At 35.4% G+C, this 18,902-nt stretch overlaps 1 protein-coding gene across 3 annotated transcripts; it reads right to left on the bottom strand.

Moving 5' to 3' along the window:
* Positions 1-1,598: 1,598 nt before the first annotated feature.
* LOC107718319 (pyridoxal kinase-like) lies at positions 1,599-18,176 on the bottom strand. Of its 3 annotated transcripts, none has more exons than XM_016525349.1 (11): positions 17,278-18,176; positions 15,615-15,669; positions 12,171-12,275; positions 5,991-6,074; positions 5,308-5,342; positions 5,089-5,174; positions 4,801-4,846; positions 3,532-3,643; positions 3,096-3,232; positions 2,922-2,988; positions 1,599-1,765 (listed from the first exon to the last, which is right to left on the bottom strand). In XM_016525349.1, exons 1-11 carry the CDS (start codon positions 17,455-17,457, stop codon positions 1,653-1,655), a joined length of 1,020 nt encoding a protein of 339 aa, XP_016380835.1. In that variant the 5' UTR covers positions 17,458-18,176; the 3' UTR covers positions 1,599-1,652. The 3 variants fall into 3 exon arrangements, with proteins under 3 accessions (XP_016380835.1, XP_016380845.1, XP_016380852.1); XM_016525359.1 differs by having other exon boundaries at positions 5,089-5,162; XM_016525366.1 differs by having other exon boundaries at positions 17,377-18,176.
* Positions 18,177-18,902: the final 726 nt, after the last annotated feature.

Below are 18,902 nucleotides of genomic sequence, written 5' to 3'. Positions count from 1 at the left end.
TTTATAAAGAATATCTCTTTGGATTTGAGACTCTAGTCTTTGCAACTTTACAGATCTTCTTTATGCACCAAGAGCTTGTAACACTCCAAAGAGAAAGGAAAAAATGAAATTGCATCATATGACCCCTTTAAAATGTAAGACATCCTGGAAACAGTGATTTTGAAAAAATCTATATAGAATAGAATAGAAATAGAAAAAAATATAAATATATAATTAAAATGATATATAAATTACATAAAATGTAAAAATAAGATATAAGGATAATATTTTTCACACTACAGTGAGCAACAGAGAACTGGGGAAAAGAATACAATAATAAAACAAAATATGCACAAAATCTTAATGGTCTTAACAATAGCCTTCTTTTTCCTTTATGCAATAAATATTTTATTTTGATCTTTTGATTCTGGGCTGAAATATGACCCAGGCATTTTTTGTGAGACTCAGCCATCTAGGTATTTTTTTTCTGTGTTTGTTACTGAACTGCTCGGACTTAAAAATCATAGTGTCCAACGCGTCACACTTATATTAATGTTATTTATAAATTTTGGTCCTCACTACATCAATGGCAGTTTAGTTATATAACTGACCTGGTCTGGAAATGTCAGTGACTGGGCTTTATGTGCAGGACGAACCGGAGTTCTTGAGGAGCTTCGAGAGAAAGAGAGAGAGACAGACAGAGATGGTGAAGATGCACAAAAAAGGTGTGAATGAGAGAGGCTGATCATCTCTCCCATTCTCTTCTTCCCTTCTCTTTTCTCTGCGTTACACTCTCTCGGAGCGCGATGGCTCTCTTCCTCTCGCTTGTTTGGCTGTACCCTGCTGAATCTCTTGAGATGGAACTGTTGTGCTCTGGCTGAGATTCTAAGGCAATGTCACATTACATATCAAAATGTACAACATCTATACATTGTGCAGTTGTGAGCGGAGGGTGAGATGTGCGGATGAGATGTGGCGTGTGGCGGCTCTATAGAACAGTGGCCTCCATCACTATGGCTGGATCCTCTATGTCAGCTTTACTCTGGACCATCCGTAACTCCAGCTGGGCCGGGCTTGGTCTTCTACCAGGACCTGCCATCTCTGAAAATACACCTTTAAAGTTGTCCATATGAAGTTCTTAGCAATGCATATTACTGATCAAAAATTAAGTTTTGATATATTTACGGTAGGAGATTTACAAAATATCTTCATGGAACATAATCTTTAATTAATATCCTAATGATATTTGGCATAAAAGAAAAATCTATAATTTTGACCCATACAATGTATTTTTGGCTATTGCTACAAATATACCCCAGCGACTTAAGACTGCTTTTGTGCTCCAGGGTCACATTTAACAACTTGTTCATTTTTGAGGTTGGCTACAACATATCTTTTCAATGTTCAGGTATCTTATCAAGAACCACAGTGAGCAAAGCTTTCTGGGTAAATCTCACAAAGAAAAGTCAAAGCCATACTAAACTCCCAAATCAAAAGATAAAAACACAGAATTATATTTTGCATAAAGAAAATTATTTCGAATAAAGAAAATCTATGTTTAGGACCAACACTTTTTGCAATGTGACAAATAATCACATTTCATCACTGAAAAAACATTGTGCAGTTGTGAGCGGAGGGTGAGATGTGTGGATGAGATGTGGCGTGTGGCGGCTCTATAGAACAGTGGCCTCCATCACTATGGCTGGATCCTCTATGTCAGCTTTACTCTGGACCATCCGTAACTCCAGCTGGGCCGGGCTTGGTCTTCTACCAGGACCTGCCATCTCTGAAAATACAAGAGAGAGAGCGAGAGAGAGAGAGACAGAGAGAGAAACATTTCAATGAAACAAGCTTATTGTCACTCATTCATTTACATACACTACTGTTTAAGTTTGGGGTCGGTAAGATCTTGTAATGTTTTTGAAAGAAGTCTTTCATGCTCACCAAGACTACATTTATTTGAACACAAATACAGTAAAAACTAGACAATATTGTGAAATATTACTACAATTTAAAATAACCGTTTTCTTTTTTAATATTTTAAAAAATGTAATTTATTCCTGTAATGTAAACCTGAATTTTTAGCATCATTACTCCAGTCTTCAGTGTCACATGATCCTTCAGAGATCATTCTAATATGCTGATTTGCTGCACAACAAACATTTCTTATTATCATCATCAGTTGAAAACAGTTGTGCAGCTTAATATTTTTCTGGAAACTGTGACATATTTTCAAGATTCCTTGATGACTATAAAGTTCAAAAGAACAGCAATTATTTGAAATGGAAATATTTTGTAACATTATAAATGTCTTTACTGTCACTTTTGATCAATTTAATGTGTTCTTGCTTAATAAAAGTATTAATTTCTTTACACAAAATCCTACAGACCCCAAACGGTAGTGTATATACATAAAAAATGATAGTGATGCATGAAATACATGCTTAGACTTTTCAATGGCCATAACTGTTCACCAAACAAATGCATAAGTAAATATCCTATGTTTTGATTAAGATTTTTATAATTTTAAGAGTTACAAAATATTGAATATAAAATTCTATATTGAAATATTACAAAAAATTACTTTAAGTGTTTTTTTTCCCATTTTTAAATATTTAATGGATTTCATTACTTCATACTGTTGCAAAATACCTGAAAAACATCACGCACTGCTTATTTATTTGTATTTTTGTTCTTTGTTTTATTATTGACTTAATTACTTAAAAAATAAAACAATGTTTACTTACATAAAAAATACTTTTAGGCTCATGTCACGGCTTTAATTTGTTAATGCTATATTGTTTAACCTTTTAAATACAAGAGTGTGTTCAGTAATATATTAGTTTTTGTTGTTGGTATCGCCTGATGCTGAAAATGTTGTATTGACAACCCTACACCATGCATATACATATCAAATAAACAACTTTTTGCTGTTGTTTTACCATGGGCATAAGATATAGTCCTCTGAATGACATGGTGCATGACGGAGAAAGTCTTCTCACATGCCGTCTGCGAAGAACAGAATAACAGTGAGAAAGAGATTTGATCAGCATTTTTTTACTATGCTGCATGATCACTGTGATGCATTTATGATATATTGTTTTATTGTGCTGTACTTTGAGGTCTGTTGGGTAATGGTGAGTCCAGGCCAACAGCATAGCAGCAAATAGATCACCGGTCCCCACAAACACCGCGTCCACCTTCGGCACCTCTATTCGGATCCGCTGGGTCGTCCTTGTACCGTCCGGCATCACTGCAGAAACATGGCTACTTTATTCTGCATTCTTCACAAGAACTTATCATACATGAACCAGCCCTGATCTTTAACCACTAGGCTACACAATCCCATGTAGGCTGTTCAAAGAAATATCTAAAAAATAAATATAAAAATATCTGAATTCATATGCATTCCAATAAGCTCTCATAATTGCGAATTTTGTCATTGGTCAAATCTACACACAGTGCTATTATCTTTCACTGCTCAGCAGTCCGACATGTTTTTAAATTCATGACAAAGCAATTTTGAGCTGCACAGGAAGCACACACACTTACAAATGCGCTGACTGCCAAAAGACACCAGGAATCTGTCTCCGAGACGAGGGGGTAGATCAGAGCTGGTGATGACCACGGTGTCTGGACCCATCTTATGCAGCAGGTCCATCACCTGAACACACACACACACACACACACACAGACACAGTCAGAGACCTCGATCGGGGGCCAGTAACTTTGTTTCAATTTTCAAAAGTTCCAACAAAATACAGACAACTGTCTCCAAAGGGTTCACAAAAATAATGATATAAAAATCATTATAAAAAATTATAATGATTTACATTACAGTAATAATAATAATAATAATATACTAGTAGATAAGATTATAATAATAAGGATAATGATTTTAAATGACTACTACTACTATTATTATTATTAATTATATCTTTTAGTATAATATTAGATAATATTATGATAACAACAGCAACTTTTAAATATTATTTTTATTATTGTTCTTTCCTTATTATATTACTTCTTATTATCAATAATAACTATAACAACAATTATAATCATTATTATTATTTACATAACAGTAATAATAATACGAATATATTAGATAAGGTAAAAATAAAAGAATAATTTTAAAACATTATTGACAATAATAATAATTATTACATTACAACAACAACAATAAATGTTTATTTTTATTGCTCTCATTGATAATAACATTTATGATTAATAATAATAATAATTATTATTTTAATTAAGAATATTTTACAATTATTTGTATTATCATTAATTTAATATTAGATAATAATAATAATAATAATTATATAGTAATAAATAATATCTAATAAAGTAATATATATAATATATCATAAGATAATAACAATATATAAGATAATACTATTAAAAACATTATTTTTATTACTGATAATAATAATATTAAAACAACAATAAATATTTTTTATTGCTCTCATTGATAACATTTATTAATAATAATAATAATAACAACAATTATTATTATTTTTAATCAACAATATTTTAGAAAATTATTTGTATTACTAATTAAATAATATAATACAGTAATATATTAATAATAATACAGTAATAAATAAATAATATATAATAAGATAACAGTAATAAAAACATTCATTGTATTACTACTACTACTACTACTACTACTACTAATAAAAAATAACAATAAAATGTGGAAATTTGGGGTGTGTGTATCATTTGCTGCTAGTGCATCTAATTTATATTCAGACATTTATTTCTGCCTCCCATTTTTTTAAAGGCTATTATGGGGCATGATGCATTTCAATTCACCTCAACAGCATCTTTCTCTGTGCTGATATTCTTCCCTGTCAACAACCTGGAATAAAGAACATGGAGTTAGAAGAGTTGATTGCACATCAGTGTGATGTGAACAGCTGTGAGGCACTGAAGATTTATGGGTAAATCCACAGCTGACCACTAGAGGGAACTACAATATCACTCTTCTGTCATACTGAAGCAGGTGAGGGGCTAGACAGAGGTTTGACAGTTGCAGCACAGAAACAGCCAATCACAGCCAATAACACACACAAAGCTGTTGAGAGGAGGTATTCTACTCACTCAGCCTCAAACTGGTTGGGTGTGATGATATCGGCCACAGGCACCACTTTATTCTTGTACACAGGATGGAGATTCTGAGGAACATACTGCAAAAGTCAAAGAGTACTATGAAAAATAAATGTCACCATTTTTCCGAATTCTATTTCCTATATAATGAACAGAATGGATCAGAAGACAAAAAAAACTGAATGAGAGGAACAAGAACACAAGTTAACTTACCATTGAACCATGGTCACCTAAGACAGGGTCACAAACTGAGAAAAACAGAGTAAAACAAGGTATACTTTAATGTGCAAGGTTAATGTACACTAGCGTTCAAAAGTCTGGGGTCGCGAAGAGTAAATGTTTTTAAAGGAAGTATCTTATGCTCACCAAGGCTGCATTTATTTGATCAAAAAACAAGAAATATTACAATTTTAAATATTACTAATGTAACAGGCAACTGTTACACCGTGTCTACACCGGACGCGACAGCTAAAGTCTGTCTACACTGACTGGACACGACAAAGCGACCGTTGAAAATCTCATAAATAGAACGTGACAGCAATTTACTGTCGCTCAAGAAACATTTATTATTATTATCAACGTTGAAAACAGTTGTGCTGCTAAATATTTTAGTGGAAACTGATACATTTTGATTCTTTGATCAACAATAAAGTTCAAAAGAACAGCATTTATTTGAAATAGAAATCTTTTGTGACATTATAAATGTCTTTACTGTCACTTTTGAGCAATGCAACGCATCCTGGCTGAATAAAAGTATTAATTGCTTTAAAACAATCTTACTGACCCCAATATTTTTGATGGCATTATTATATAAACACACTTGTAAAAACAATATATAATGTATCAAATCTATACAGCTTTTGTTAACCTAGGACGAGAGACTGAAAAACACTCACCATATACAAGGTTAGGATTGGCCCTCTTCAGCTCTTGAACAATGTCAACCACCATCTCCAGAAACGATGTATCTCTAGTGTAACCTGCAGTAATAGAGAGAGAAGAGCTTTGATCAATACTTTGCTTTTCTTACCAGCATCTTACTCTTGATCTTTGACTCCATTCGTCCCAGATCAAAATGTTCCTTCTGCCTGGAGTACAAAAACTGACCACTCAGCACAAGCACGAGGATCAGTCTTGGGTCATTCTCATTCTTTGAGCCTGAGAATTTTAAAACCAGTAAGGTGGATACAATTTTTTTAATGATACAGGCCACCTGTGGTTAATTAGGGTTGGGCCGATAAGACGATGCCATCGTCCATCGCCGATGGCTGATAGACATTACGATGTTGAGCTGGTCATCTCTCCTTACTCTGTTTATGTGGTAAGTGAAATTTTATGTACTGTAATGTAACAGGCAACTGTTACACCGTGTCTACACCGGACGCGACAGCTAAAGTCTGTCTACACTGACTGGACACGACAAAGCGACCGTTGAAAATCTCATAAATAGAACGTGACAGCAATTTACTGTCGGGATTTGTCGTGTCGCGCCGCGCCGCATCCAGTGTAGACAGCATCACTGATTATAATGAGTTCTATACTGATCTATATATAATAAATCTCTATTATAGATCAGTGGTTCTATAGTATTTTGTCGCGCCGCACCGCGCCGCTCGCGTCCGGTGTAGACACGGTGTTAGGAATCCTGTTTTCCCTTATAAGGATTCACGCTTCGGTCAGCACGTCATAAATAGAACGCGGCAGCAGTTTACTGTCGGGGATTTGTCATGTCGCGTCGCATCCAGTGTAGACAGCATCACTGATTATAATGAGTTCTATACTGATCTATATATAATAAATCTCTATTATAGATCAGTGGTTCTATAGTATTTTGTCGCGCCGCACCGCGCCGCTCGCGTCCGGTGTAGACACGGTGTTAGGAATCCTGTTTTCCCTTATAAGGATTCACGCTTCGGGCACACCCCCTAACTCCACCCCTCCCCCTGCTCGCCCCCGCCCCCACAGATGTCATCGTCCATCGCGATGTTTCACTGTAGACATCGCCCAAACCTAGTGGTTATTACTACAATACAGGGAATTTGTGGGTGAAAACGTGTCAGAATTATGCCGTCTTTGCTATAAATACTTGAAGAAATGATTTTATTTCAGAAGTCTGAAAAGAATCAGAACACCACAATATACTCTTTGTTATGTGTGTATTAAATTAACAGACTTGGAACTCAATAAACGCATCAAAGCATGCACTATATCAAAGGAAGTGACAATAAATATCAACATTTATTTGAGTTGGGACCGCTCTGAAATTTCCAGGGCCAATCTGCAGGTATGGGTCATGTGGCAGCTCTGTCTCTCCAGTCAGGTAAATAAATCCTACATGTGACTCATCTGACCTTCAGAGCTTTTCATGTGTCACACACTAAATCGCACTGCGACAATACAAGCCACTAGCAAGAGAGGCATGCAGAAGGGTCCAACAGAAGTTACAATTTTCACATTACCACATCACAGCTGGGATTAGAAATAGTGCACTAGAAATAGAGCCTAGGCATTAGGATAGATAGTCAATATACAGGTGGGATACAGAATGAGTGCTCTGAAAACAAAACACTGACAACCACCAAAATCAACTCATGTTATTAAACCGTCAATACAAGAGAACCCCTTTTTCTTGAGATTTTGAAATGGTCTGGTTTTGATGTTAAAAGTAAATATACACTACAGTTGAAAAGTTTGGGATCGGTACAACTTAATGTGTTTGAAAGAAGTCTCTTATGTTCACAAAGGCTGTATTTATTTGAACAAAAATACAGTAAAATCAGTAATACTGTGAAATATTATTACAATTTAAAATAACTATTTTCTATTTGAATATATTTTAAAGTGTAACTTATTCCTGTGATTACAAAGTTGAATATTCAGCATCTTTACTCCAGTCTTCAGTGCCACATGATCCATCAGAAATCATTCTAATATGCTGATTTGCTGCTCAAGAAACATTTCTTATCATCAGTGTTGAAAACAGTTGTGCTGCTTCATATTTTTGTGGAAACTGTGATATATTGTTTTCAAGATTGGTTGATGAATATAAAGTTCAAAAGAACAGCATTTATTTAGAATAGAAATCTTCTGTAACATAAACTATCAATTTTGTTCAATTGAATGCATCCTTGCTGAATAAAAGCATTCATTTCTTTCAATTAAAAATAAATCTTCTGTTCTGACCCAAATATTTTGAACGGTAGTGCACACACAATAAGCCACAAAACAACTAAAGCTATTTACATTTAAGCAAAATAAAATAATCCCGATACATATGCATTTTATATCTTATTTGTGTTCAGATGGAGCTAAACATATTTTTACTGTTTAAAAGTGTGTGAAAAGGTCTCACATGGCTCTCTATTCCTATGTTCTCCTTTCCTCTTTAGCCATTCTGTGCTTTCCTCTCTTCCTTCTCTTCTCAAGGTGATGGTAAAGGAGAGCCCATGCACCAGAGACTTCTCGCTCGCTAACACACTCAACAGAGCACATATTTCTCCGGTGCTGGTACGAGACCTGCGACTCTATGACCCTGTGTCCTCTACGGTCCCCTGGTGCTGATTAGCAGCGTTGTTAGAGGGGGAGAGAGAGATGTGTTCACTTCCTCTCTGACTCCAGACAACACGACACAATCCTACTGGATGCACAATACAAACAAATCAGCTCGATTATTTGATTTTCTGAAGAAAAGGGGGGCTTGCCAATGAGATGCTCAATGCCACAATGTTGAATTTGGATCCTATGGGAGCTTCTTCAGTGCCTGGAACTTTTTACATACCAGGTTGATTTTTATAATAAATCTAATTTGAATCTAAGCTATGAAAATCGATCATAAAATACATTAAGTTTCCACAAAAATATTAAGCAGCACAACTGTTTTCAACACTGACAATAATAAGAAATGTTTGTTGAACAGCAAATCAGCACATTAGAATGATTTCTGAAGGATCATGTGACAATCAGCTTGAAAATCAGCTTTTCCATTACAGGATTTAACTACATTTTATAATATCTTAAAATAAAGAGTTATTTAAATTGTAATAATATTTCACAATATTACAGTTTAACAGTATTTTTTATCAAATAAATGTAGCCTTGATCAGTATAAGAGATTTCTTTAAAAAAAAAAAAAAAAACTTTTGAATGGTAGTGTATTTAAAATATTTTTCATAGCTGGTGTCTTCCACAACCAACAATTTTGCCACTAATTTTTTTTTTTTTTACTTTTTATTAGATTTTCAAAAGAACACAAAAATAAATAAAAATAAGCCAGAACCGAACAAAACAAAAATAAGAAACAAATTCTGTCAGCACTACCTACCTATAAGATGAATACTTTACATGACATAGTAATACCCTAAATATGAGTACTTCACAATTCTAAGGAGATACATATTACTACCTAATGAACAGGTCACAAATAAATTCTACAACTCTTTGCCAAGCCTGTACCGTTCTTGGTTTAGCTTTGTTAAATCTAGCTAAAGAGCATTCCATATTAACTATATGTTGCATATTCAATAACCACAGTCTTGAGATGTCTGCCTTAGAGTCCCACCAAAGTGCAATTATTGTTTTCTTTGCTGCAGTGAAACCTGAAAAAAAGAGTCATTTTGTCCATTGTGCCAAGGTTCAAAGAGGAGTCATCATTCAGCAAGCACAGGCAAGGATCCGGAGTGATCTTACAGTTAATCAGTTCTTCTAAGTCCCGACAAACTTGACTGATTATCCAAAAATGACTGATTATTGATCATTCCCAAAACATATGATACATTGTACCAACTACAGATTTTTGACATATAGTGCAGTTAGGATCAGATGTTAATCCCGTTCTGTATCATCTATATGGCGTCGCATAAGCTCTATGGATGGTTTTAAAATGAATAAGTTGGTGACTCCAATTTCGAGATGTTTCACTCATATTTGACCATACCATAAGCCAATCAGGACGAAGTCCAGCCTGTTCTAAATCCTTTTCCCACACTACCTCAATTGACAAACGTTTACACTGTGTTTTTAAAAGAGAGTTATAAATTTGTGAAACCAGGCTTCTAGACTCTTTTGCAGGATCAAACAATCCTGCCATTGGGTGCGAAGGTAGTGATGTGTTCCATGGAACTCCGTAAGCCTTCATGGCTGATCTCAGTCTCAAATAAAGAAAAAAAGAAGAACCAGGTATGTCAAACAAAGTCTGTAAATTATGAAATGAATATAAACCATCTTTACTATAGATATCTCCCAGTGTGCAAATCCCCTTAGAGGCCCAAAGTGGGCATTTGAAAGGTTTCTTTCCTGTCAATATATTAGTATTATTCCATGGGGGGAAAGTTTATGAAATTTAGGTACCGTTTTAAACAGTTTCTCTGCTTTTTTCCATACTGCCAAACAATGAGCAATTATAGTGCCAAATTTAACTTTAAATTTCTTGCCTTTTAAATCTGTGTATGGAAGATCTTGAAGCCTATTAGGCTGCACTAATGCGGTCTCTATGGATTTCCAAGGCACCTTACAATTCTCGTCCATCCAGACCCTTAAAGCTCTTAGATGAAACGCCCAGTAATAAAGTTTTAAGTTAGGGAGAGACAACCCTCCCATCAATTTAGGACGCTGCAAAGTGGAAGACTTAATTCTAGCTCGTTTATTGTTCCATATGAATTTGGAGATCAAAGATTGGGTTTGCTCAAGAAACTTAGGTGGAGGAGAAATTGGAATCATGAAAAACAAGAAATTGAGGCGAGGAAGAATGTTCATCTTAACAATAGAAATTCTTCCTTGTAAAGAAATTGGGAGAGTATTCCAATGCTGTAGATCTTCTGTCACCTTTTGAGAGATTTCCCTATAATTTTTGTGAATAATTTCTGATAACTTTGCGTATATTTTAAATTCCTAAATAAGAAATATCATTACTTACAGGAATGCAGGGAGGATATTGAACATTAGTGGCAGATGAATTTAGAGGGAGTAGTGTGGATTTATGCCAATTTTTTATAACCTGCTAAATTCTTAAATTCATTGAACAGGGATAACACTTGTGAGATTGATACTTTGACGTTGGAGAGGAACAAAAGAATGTCATCTGCATAAAGTGATATAGAATGTTTAGAGCCATGAACAACAATGGGGTATATAGATTTGTGCTCTCTTATGGCTTGTGCAAGGGGTTCGAATGAGAACACAAATAATAATGGTGAAAGAGGGCAGCCTTGTCGTGTGCCCCTCTGCAATGGAAGAGGTAAAGACTGACATGTGCCTGTGATAACAGAGGCCAGGGGAGTTTCGTATAAGATTTGTATCATAGATAAAAATCTTGGACTGAATCCCAAATGTTTCATTACTGCCCACAGGTATGGCCACTCCAGCCTGTTAAAGGCCTTTTCTGCGTCCAAAGAGAGCACAGCCCAGTCTTCAGTAAACAATTCTAATTTTGCCACTAATAAAGATATATCAAAATTCAGTGTACCTGGTTACAATGCTTGAGATGAAATACGAGACATGATGTGTGAAAAAAAATTAAAAAGCTTTTTATAACTAATCTCTTAAAATCAAGTTGTAATTTTGTCAAATTATGCAAAACGTGTGAAATACTGGACAAAAACCATTAAAAAAAAATTGTATGAAAAATATTGTAAAAATATAAATTTTTTTATGAAAATGTGAAAATATTGTACAAATATTATGCAAAATGTGTATATTTGGTATATGTAAAATATCAGCAATGAAATTAAATCAACTGAAATGTAAACTGTTCAAACACTTTCTCCCACTCTCACTAGTTTACTTTCTAGAAGTCCACAGATGAAACAAAATTGCCTGTAGCTGAAGATATCTACACAGACAAAAGAGGCCCCTCTCTATGGTCCCTATGATATTATGACCTTTAGATATGGTGCCGGGCTGTCCCGGGGCCTCTAGGGTCCCACATACGGCCCGTGTACATTGTTTTATGCCATCACAGAATTACATCATTCCATATTTTTCATCCCTCCCCTCAATAAATTACTAAGCATGCAAATAATCCATAGTAGTCGTGTGTCAAATAGAGATGCATTGGCATGAATGGCAGTCAAAGAACTGACCTGTAAGTACATAGTCGTAGTGGTTGACGTTGTTGAGCTTGATCCCTTCATACAGGACATGAAGCTCATCTGCAGTCAAGACCTGTCCCTTCCAGTGAGAGTACCCTGAATAAAGACAGATCACAGATCAAATACACAGAAATCAGATTAAAAATCCAGCGGTGATGCAGAGCGTCCGCTGACGTTCGAGATGCTACGAGCATGAAGATCTCGTTTGGTCACATGACACTTTCCGCACCACAGAATGAACAGAAGCGCCACCGCTTCATCAGACACCATTACTGTTGCCGCGGGAGCTGTGATGTCACAATTCAGGTGAGTCACCGAGCTGGTCACATGGTATGTTTCTAGTTGCTAAGAAACAGGACAGAGGAAAGCCTGAGGGGCTGGATGAAAAAGACGCATCATTGTAGCCTTGATGTGTGTGTGTGTGTGTGTGTGTGTGTGTGTAAGTGTGTGAGTGTTATGGGGAGAAGATGACTGCAAAGGGGAATCTTTGATAAGACGGGTGTCTGTCGTCATCATTTTCTGCTGCCGCAACTCTGCAAAGCCTCTCGGCTGGAACCACAAAACCTCTAATCCCAGTCACTTCACCCACACGTATCATGCAGATACTCTATTTCACACCAAATCACGATCAGGGAAAGCATTGAGAAGATGCCGCATGAGGTGCATGCTGTTTCTACCCATAAGGCTTTGCAGTGCCCATTGATATTCTGAACAGAGATGAAGTTCTGGACGTCATAACCTGTAAAAATATATCCAAGGTCGAACTATAAAGTGCTAGAGGGATGGTCCAGTTTGGAGATCTCCTTGCTGTCACATCAACAGGCAGAAAGTACCTTTAGATGCTGATTACCAAAAAATGTAACTGAATAATTACTATTACTTATCATCATGAACACATGGTGTGTCTCGAGTAAGAACTTAATTCTAAATGTTAATTCTTAATTCTAAACATTTAACCCAGTTATATGTTTGTACATTAACGAGACATGGCCAATGAACAGGTCAATGGACGCTGCATTGTCACCTCTATAAAGTAACGAGTAAACTAACAGAATTCAAAAATTCAAAAACGTAAGGATGCACTGATAATGATGATACACCACTAATTACACTACCGTTAAAAAGTTTGGGGTCAGTAAGTTTTTTATTTAATTGATTCTTTTTTTCAGCAAGGATGCAAAAAGTTCATTTTTTTTTTTAAATTATGGTCTTCTCTTCACAAACATATTAAGCATAATAAGAAATGTTTCTTGAGACCTAAATCAGCGTATTAGAATGATTTCTGAATGATCATGTGACATAGAAGAGTAATGGCTGCTGAAAATTAAGTAAATTAATTAATTTGCCATAACAGGAATGAATTACATTTTTAAATACATTAAAATGGAAAACAGTTCTTTTAAATTGTCATATTTCACAATATTACTTTTTTTAAAATTTTTTTTTACTGTTTTTGATTGAATAAATGCAGCCTTGGTAAGCATAGGAGACATCTTTCAAAAACAAAGCAAACATCTTACAGATTGCAAACTTTTGAACTGTGTTTTTGTTATGGTCAATAACCAATAAATGGCTGATGTAGAGAATCTATAATATCATAATATCTCTTGTAAAAAAAAAAAAGCTTCCACTGCTCACTAAAAAACTATTTTACTTTTTAGTGGAGTAATCAAAGTGAGCAGTGGAAGATGGACAAATATTACTTTCAAAAGGTGCTATAAAAAAGTATCATATTTGAATGAGAAAAAAGGGCTCATAATAGTAGAGCGGGGAAATATCTAATATTGGCCAATAATGATCAAACTGCCAACATCAAATGACCCATATGGTGCAAATATACTGCATTCCTACCATAAACTATCAATCAAATTTTATAAAAGGATAAATTAAACATTTTCGATTAATAAATTGAATCATAATTTTGCAGCTGGCCTAAGACGACTCAAGTGCTGAACTAGTTTTTTTTTTCTTTAGCATGAAGTAACATCATGGATATATATACATCCTGGTACTCAGTTAGCTGCTGGTTTGGAAATACTTAGTAAGCCAGCAGCACATGAGTCTGTGTCCCTCTGTCTATAGGCTTAAACGCTTTTGAAAAACCCAACTCAAGTGGCTAAAGACAACGTTGCAGCCCTGAGGAGAAGAAAGCATCCAGGCAGAGAGGGAGGCCGGTCACAGGGCTAAAGCCTACAGTAGGTTGTGCCACGTGTTGTTTAGACTACTGATCCGAGGCCAGTAAGGGTTATTCTACTTATGTGCTTTGAAATGGGATGCGTTTTTAAGAAGCTGATCCAGAAATTGTGTTGGGACGTTTAGCAGTGACAAATAAACATGTGACACCTGTGCATACATACATACCAGTTCTGGGTCACCAGAGGGAACTTTTCTAGTACTATATCAATTTTTCTCTCTCACACAGACTTCTTTAAAGGGACAGTTCAGAAAAAAATGAAAAGGATGTCATCTTCATTCATAATCAAATGTAAATGAATGGGTATAGGAGATTTCAGACTGCAAATCACCATTATAAAGCAAGTAGCCTATGAGAATCATGCAATATATTCCAAGTTCAAGAATATAATGCATAAGACAGGTAGACTTTATTTTGTGTTTTTTTTCTTCACTATCAAAAAAAACCCCAAACCTTTTGTGTCATGTTGGAGAGCATGAGGGGCAGTAAAAAAAAAAAAAAAAGCAACAAAGAAATGAGCAGTGTTCTGCTCTTAAGCAAAAAGATCTCAATCAAAACATAACAGGATATGTTTTAAAGGATCAGATTTGAAGTGCACTATCCAAAGAGGAGAAAACATATCACAATACTTCTACTCTCTTGAAGTACAGCGATCAGTGCTTGGTCTGTTTGGACAGCTCACTAACTACACTTTTCACACACATATCATAATGAACTGTCACAACATGTGAATGCAATATTGCATTAAGCACTTCAATGAAGCATCTGTTTTTTAATCATAAATTATAACCTGATCAGTCCAGGCAGCATGTCAGGTTAAACGAAAATAATAACTTGAAGAACACATTAATTTACATTTATAAAATCTGTAGTGATTTTTTTTTTGGTCAGTTCTGTCAGTGCCTGTTTGGGCATATGTTGTATTGTCATTATGACGCATAACTTCTTAATCTAACAAAAATCTAATGAAAAACCTGAACTCTTAATGTGCTGTTTAACACATTTTCAAAAATGATTCCATCTGGCTCCAATTATGACATCATACAGTAACACATTCTATTCATCAGTGCATCTGCGACATCATAGTAACAAATATGCTTCCACACAACATTTTAAATATTTTGAGACTCTTTAACTAAGCGAACCACACAATTACTTTTATCTAAAATGCTTTCAAATGACATTGCATCACTGTGACTAGCTGTTCTCCAAAAATCAGCAGAATGTTTGTGTCAGCCTACCTGTGTGGTTGGAGAACTGAACAGAGTTGATCGAGTCTACCTCAAACCCCAAGACCTGACAAACACACACACACACACACACATTCCAAACATGAAAAGAAGTTCCTTCAGAGAGTGACACAGATACATAAAGTACTCAGTGCAATAATCACAAGGGCATGTGATGGTCAGAATAAGAATATATACTATTCTTACACAATATGATTTTATCAGATGGTTAAACAAAAAAAATAAACTATCAGTCCCTTATTGAGCATCTGGTAACTTTAACACAGTTTTTATTCTGCTAGGCTCCATCCATTGTGTTAATAATCAAGCTATATAATGTTTAAGTGTCTGAACTTGACCAGCACATATTTCTGAAAGTCTAGCATATGCTTTTAACTTCCTAAATGATGACAACACATGCATATTAGTTGCTTTTAAGCCAGAGACCACAAAAGGTGCTGCATAACACAAATGAGTCACAGTATTATGGAAGTTAACACTTTTATAATATTGGCCTACTGAGGTTTGCTTATGTCAAGGTAAACATTAAAAGAATTTGAAGGGAAAATAAAGGGTGATTTCACATACTCTTTGCAGCAGTACTATTAGTAGTATTTGGGGTCATTCATATTCAACATTCATATGGTTATTATGGGTAACTTTAACAGCTTTTCTATCCTGCTAGGTTCAATCCATTGTATAAATAAACTATGATTAATAAAGTTTAGGTGTCTAATATATGCTTTTAAATCAATAGCTTCCTAAATGATCACACTAATAACACAGGCATAGTTGGTTTCAAGTTCAAGAGCTCAAAAGATGATGCATTATGCAAATGAGCCAGAAAAGTTAAAGCTTTAGTCTGACTACTGGAATGTGGTTATGTCAAACAATCACAGGAACATATTTTGAGGGAAAATAAAAGGTTAACTTCACTTACTATTAGTTCTATTAATACATGTACAGATTTGTTGTCTTTGCATGGGAACAAACATAAAGACAATTCCAAAACATGAGGGTTATCTAATCTAAAATAGCACTCTCTGTCACTGAAACACTCAAAAGTTTTAAAGATGAAACATTCAAATGCAGGATGCACGAGCGTGGGTTTTAGACGCGACTGGAAGAGCCTTTGAGCTTAGATTTGTATGTTTTTCATAGTGTTTCAAAAGAATTGTCATTCCAAACCTCTGTCTAAGTCTGTGCAACACTTTGACCTTTAAAAAAAAAAAAAAAAAAAAAAAAAAAAAGGTCACGATTTTGCTGGAATTGAGCCTCCCGGCTGTGACGTCAGTCTCGGAAACGTAAGCCAGCGCGAGCATGCAGAAGAAGGGCTCGAGTCATAAGAAGGTATGACAGCTGGAGCCATTCAAAACCTAATGAGCCTGGTTTAATTGTTTGGACGCGGTGCGATCCCTCATAACAAATTATCTTTCAGAAACCGAGATTCAATGATATCCGAATCATTTCTGGTAATGGTTAACGGCAGTGTCACTCCTCCTGGCTAGAGCTATAAGTTTCTGTGGCAAACAATTAGCCAAGTAACTATTAATAGGAACATATTTTAATCAAGAGGCCAAGTTCTGGGAATGAAACAGTCTAGACTCGGGATGAGGGAAGTTCACTACATAAATATCTCAAATTGCACAAGAACAGCATGCAAGGGAATACTGACCATGTGACCTTTCCTTTCTCCACCAGCAAGCCTGTCAAGCACTATAACATAATAATCACGAGTGTATTGTGCCGCGAGCCTCCGAGGAACGATGCTCACCTGTAACGGAAAGGATGCAGATTTATTGCCCACGTATCCTCTCACGACGTGACTCTGAATCGACAGCACTCGGCACTCCATAGTCGCGCGCAGTTAAAGCTGTTTTAGACGCTCCAGAATGTCACGCGATCGAGGGGCAGCGGCGAACCGGAGAGGTGCTTCTCTTCCCTTTTTTACATCCAAATTAGGATCCGTGGTGGCAAGTTCTCTAGGCAGTCAGAGAAATGAAGGACATTCACACTGGAGACGCTCATTGGCGGCGAGCGCATCTACTCGGGCATCCTGAGGGGGCACCTAAAATCCACTGACATCACGACGACGCTCGTAGAGCAGCGCTCGAGTCCGCTGTTAATAGAACCGTGGGCTATATTTATCATGCATTCAGGTAGAGAAGAATGGGCTGATGAAATCATCATGAATCTGTCATGTAAACCAAGGAGAAGCCGAGAAGCCTCAATAAATCCAGTTTGCATGGGGAATTATGAGTATTAGCAGATGTTGAAATTATATTAAAGATAAATATATGTATTTGTTGCCTTTCACTTATTTTTGCAGTTTGTGCACACCTTAAGAAATGACCTGTTATACAGCGATGCATTAGCGCAATAAACCGAAGTCTGTAGTGTTGCGGAAATGGGGTCCTTCTACACAAAGACGCGCTCTAGAATCCTCCAATCATTAGCGCAGTCAGCGATGACGTCAAGCCGTGAATGAGTGGTGTTTGACGTCACCACTGTCTGCAACCTGTGATGTCTATCCGCCTCTTTCTGAATTTTAATTCTGTCTATCCATGGACAATTAATTCTGTTGCTTTATTCTTTTTTCTTTAATAAATAGTTTTAAATAACATTTTGTCGTTTAGTTTCCCTTGAACAAAAAGTATAATAATACCTACTTCACATGTCCCCTAAACCACCAAATAAATTATAATTGTGCTTTTTTAGAAAGTAAAAGGCCTTTTAGTATAATTGTAAAATTGTCCACCTTCAGGTCATGGTACATTTGTCTTTTTGCCGTGAAATCTTTACTGATTTTTATAAAGTAAATTTAATAAAGTAGGCCAATAAAATAATACATTTTCAAGATGACAATTTAGGTTTACTTGATTATCCTTTTTTTTAAATTTTTTTTTAAATCATGTTAAAATGTATCAAATATGATACATCAGGCTTTTGAGTAATGTTTATTTGTACATCTCAATTATCTGTGTACTGCATTACACTATAATGTTTCCCCCTAAAATAAAAACTACAGAGCTTTGATATATCATAATACTAAGCATATAAATATCTTATTAAGACATTACTAGGAGATATAGAGTGACAACTCATTTATATCCATAAAGATCTCCATTTACATTACAAGCTATCAGAATTTCATGTTAAATAACAATATATGCAACAAAATTGCAAATGTTTTTCAGTTTGGGCCTCTAAACTATTTTTTTTTCTTTTATATATATATATATATATATATATGGTCTTAATTTTCAGTAAACTGTTCCATTTCAAAACAATTATATCTTT

Source organism: Sinocyclocheilus rhinocerous, unplaced genomic scaffold (genome assembly GCF_001515625.1).
Source record: "Sinocyclocheilus rhinocerous isolate Xijiao unplaced genomic scaffold, SAMN03320098_v1.1 scaffold1334, whole genome shotgun sequence".
Taxonomy (NCBI): Eukaryota; Metazoa; Chordata; class Actinopteri; order Cypriniformes; family Cyprinidae; genus Sinocyclocheilus; species Sinocyclocheilus rhinocerous.
The sequence above is the reverse complement of the archived record's forward strand: the minus strand, read 5'-3'. Positions and strand labels throughout refer to the sequence as shown.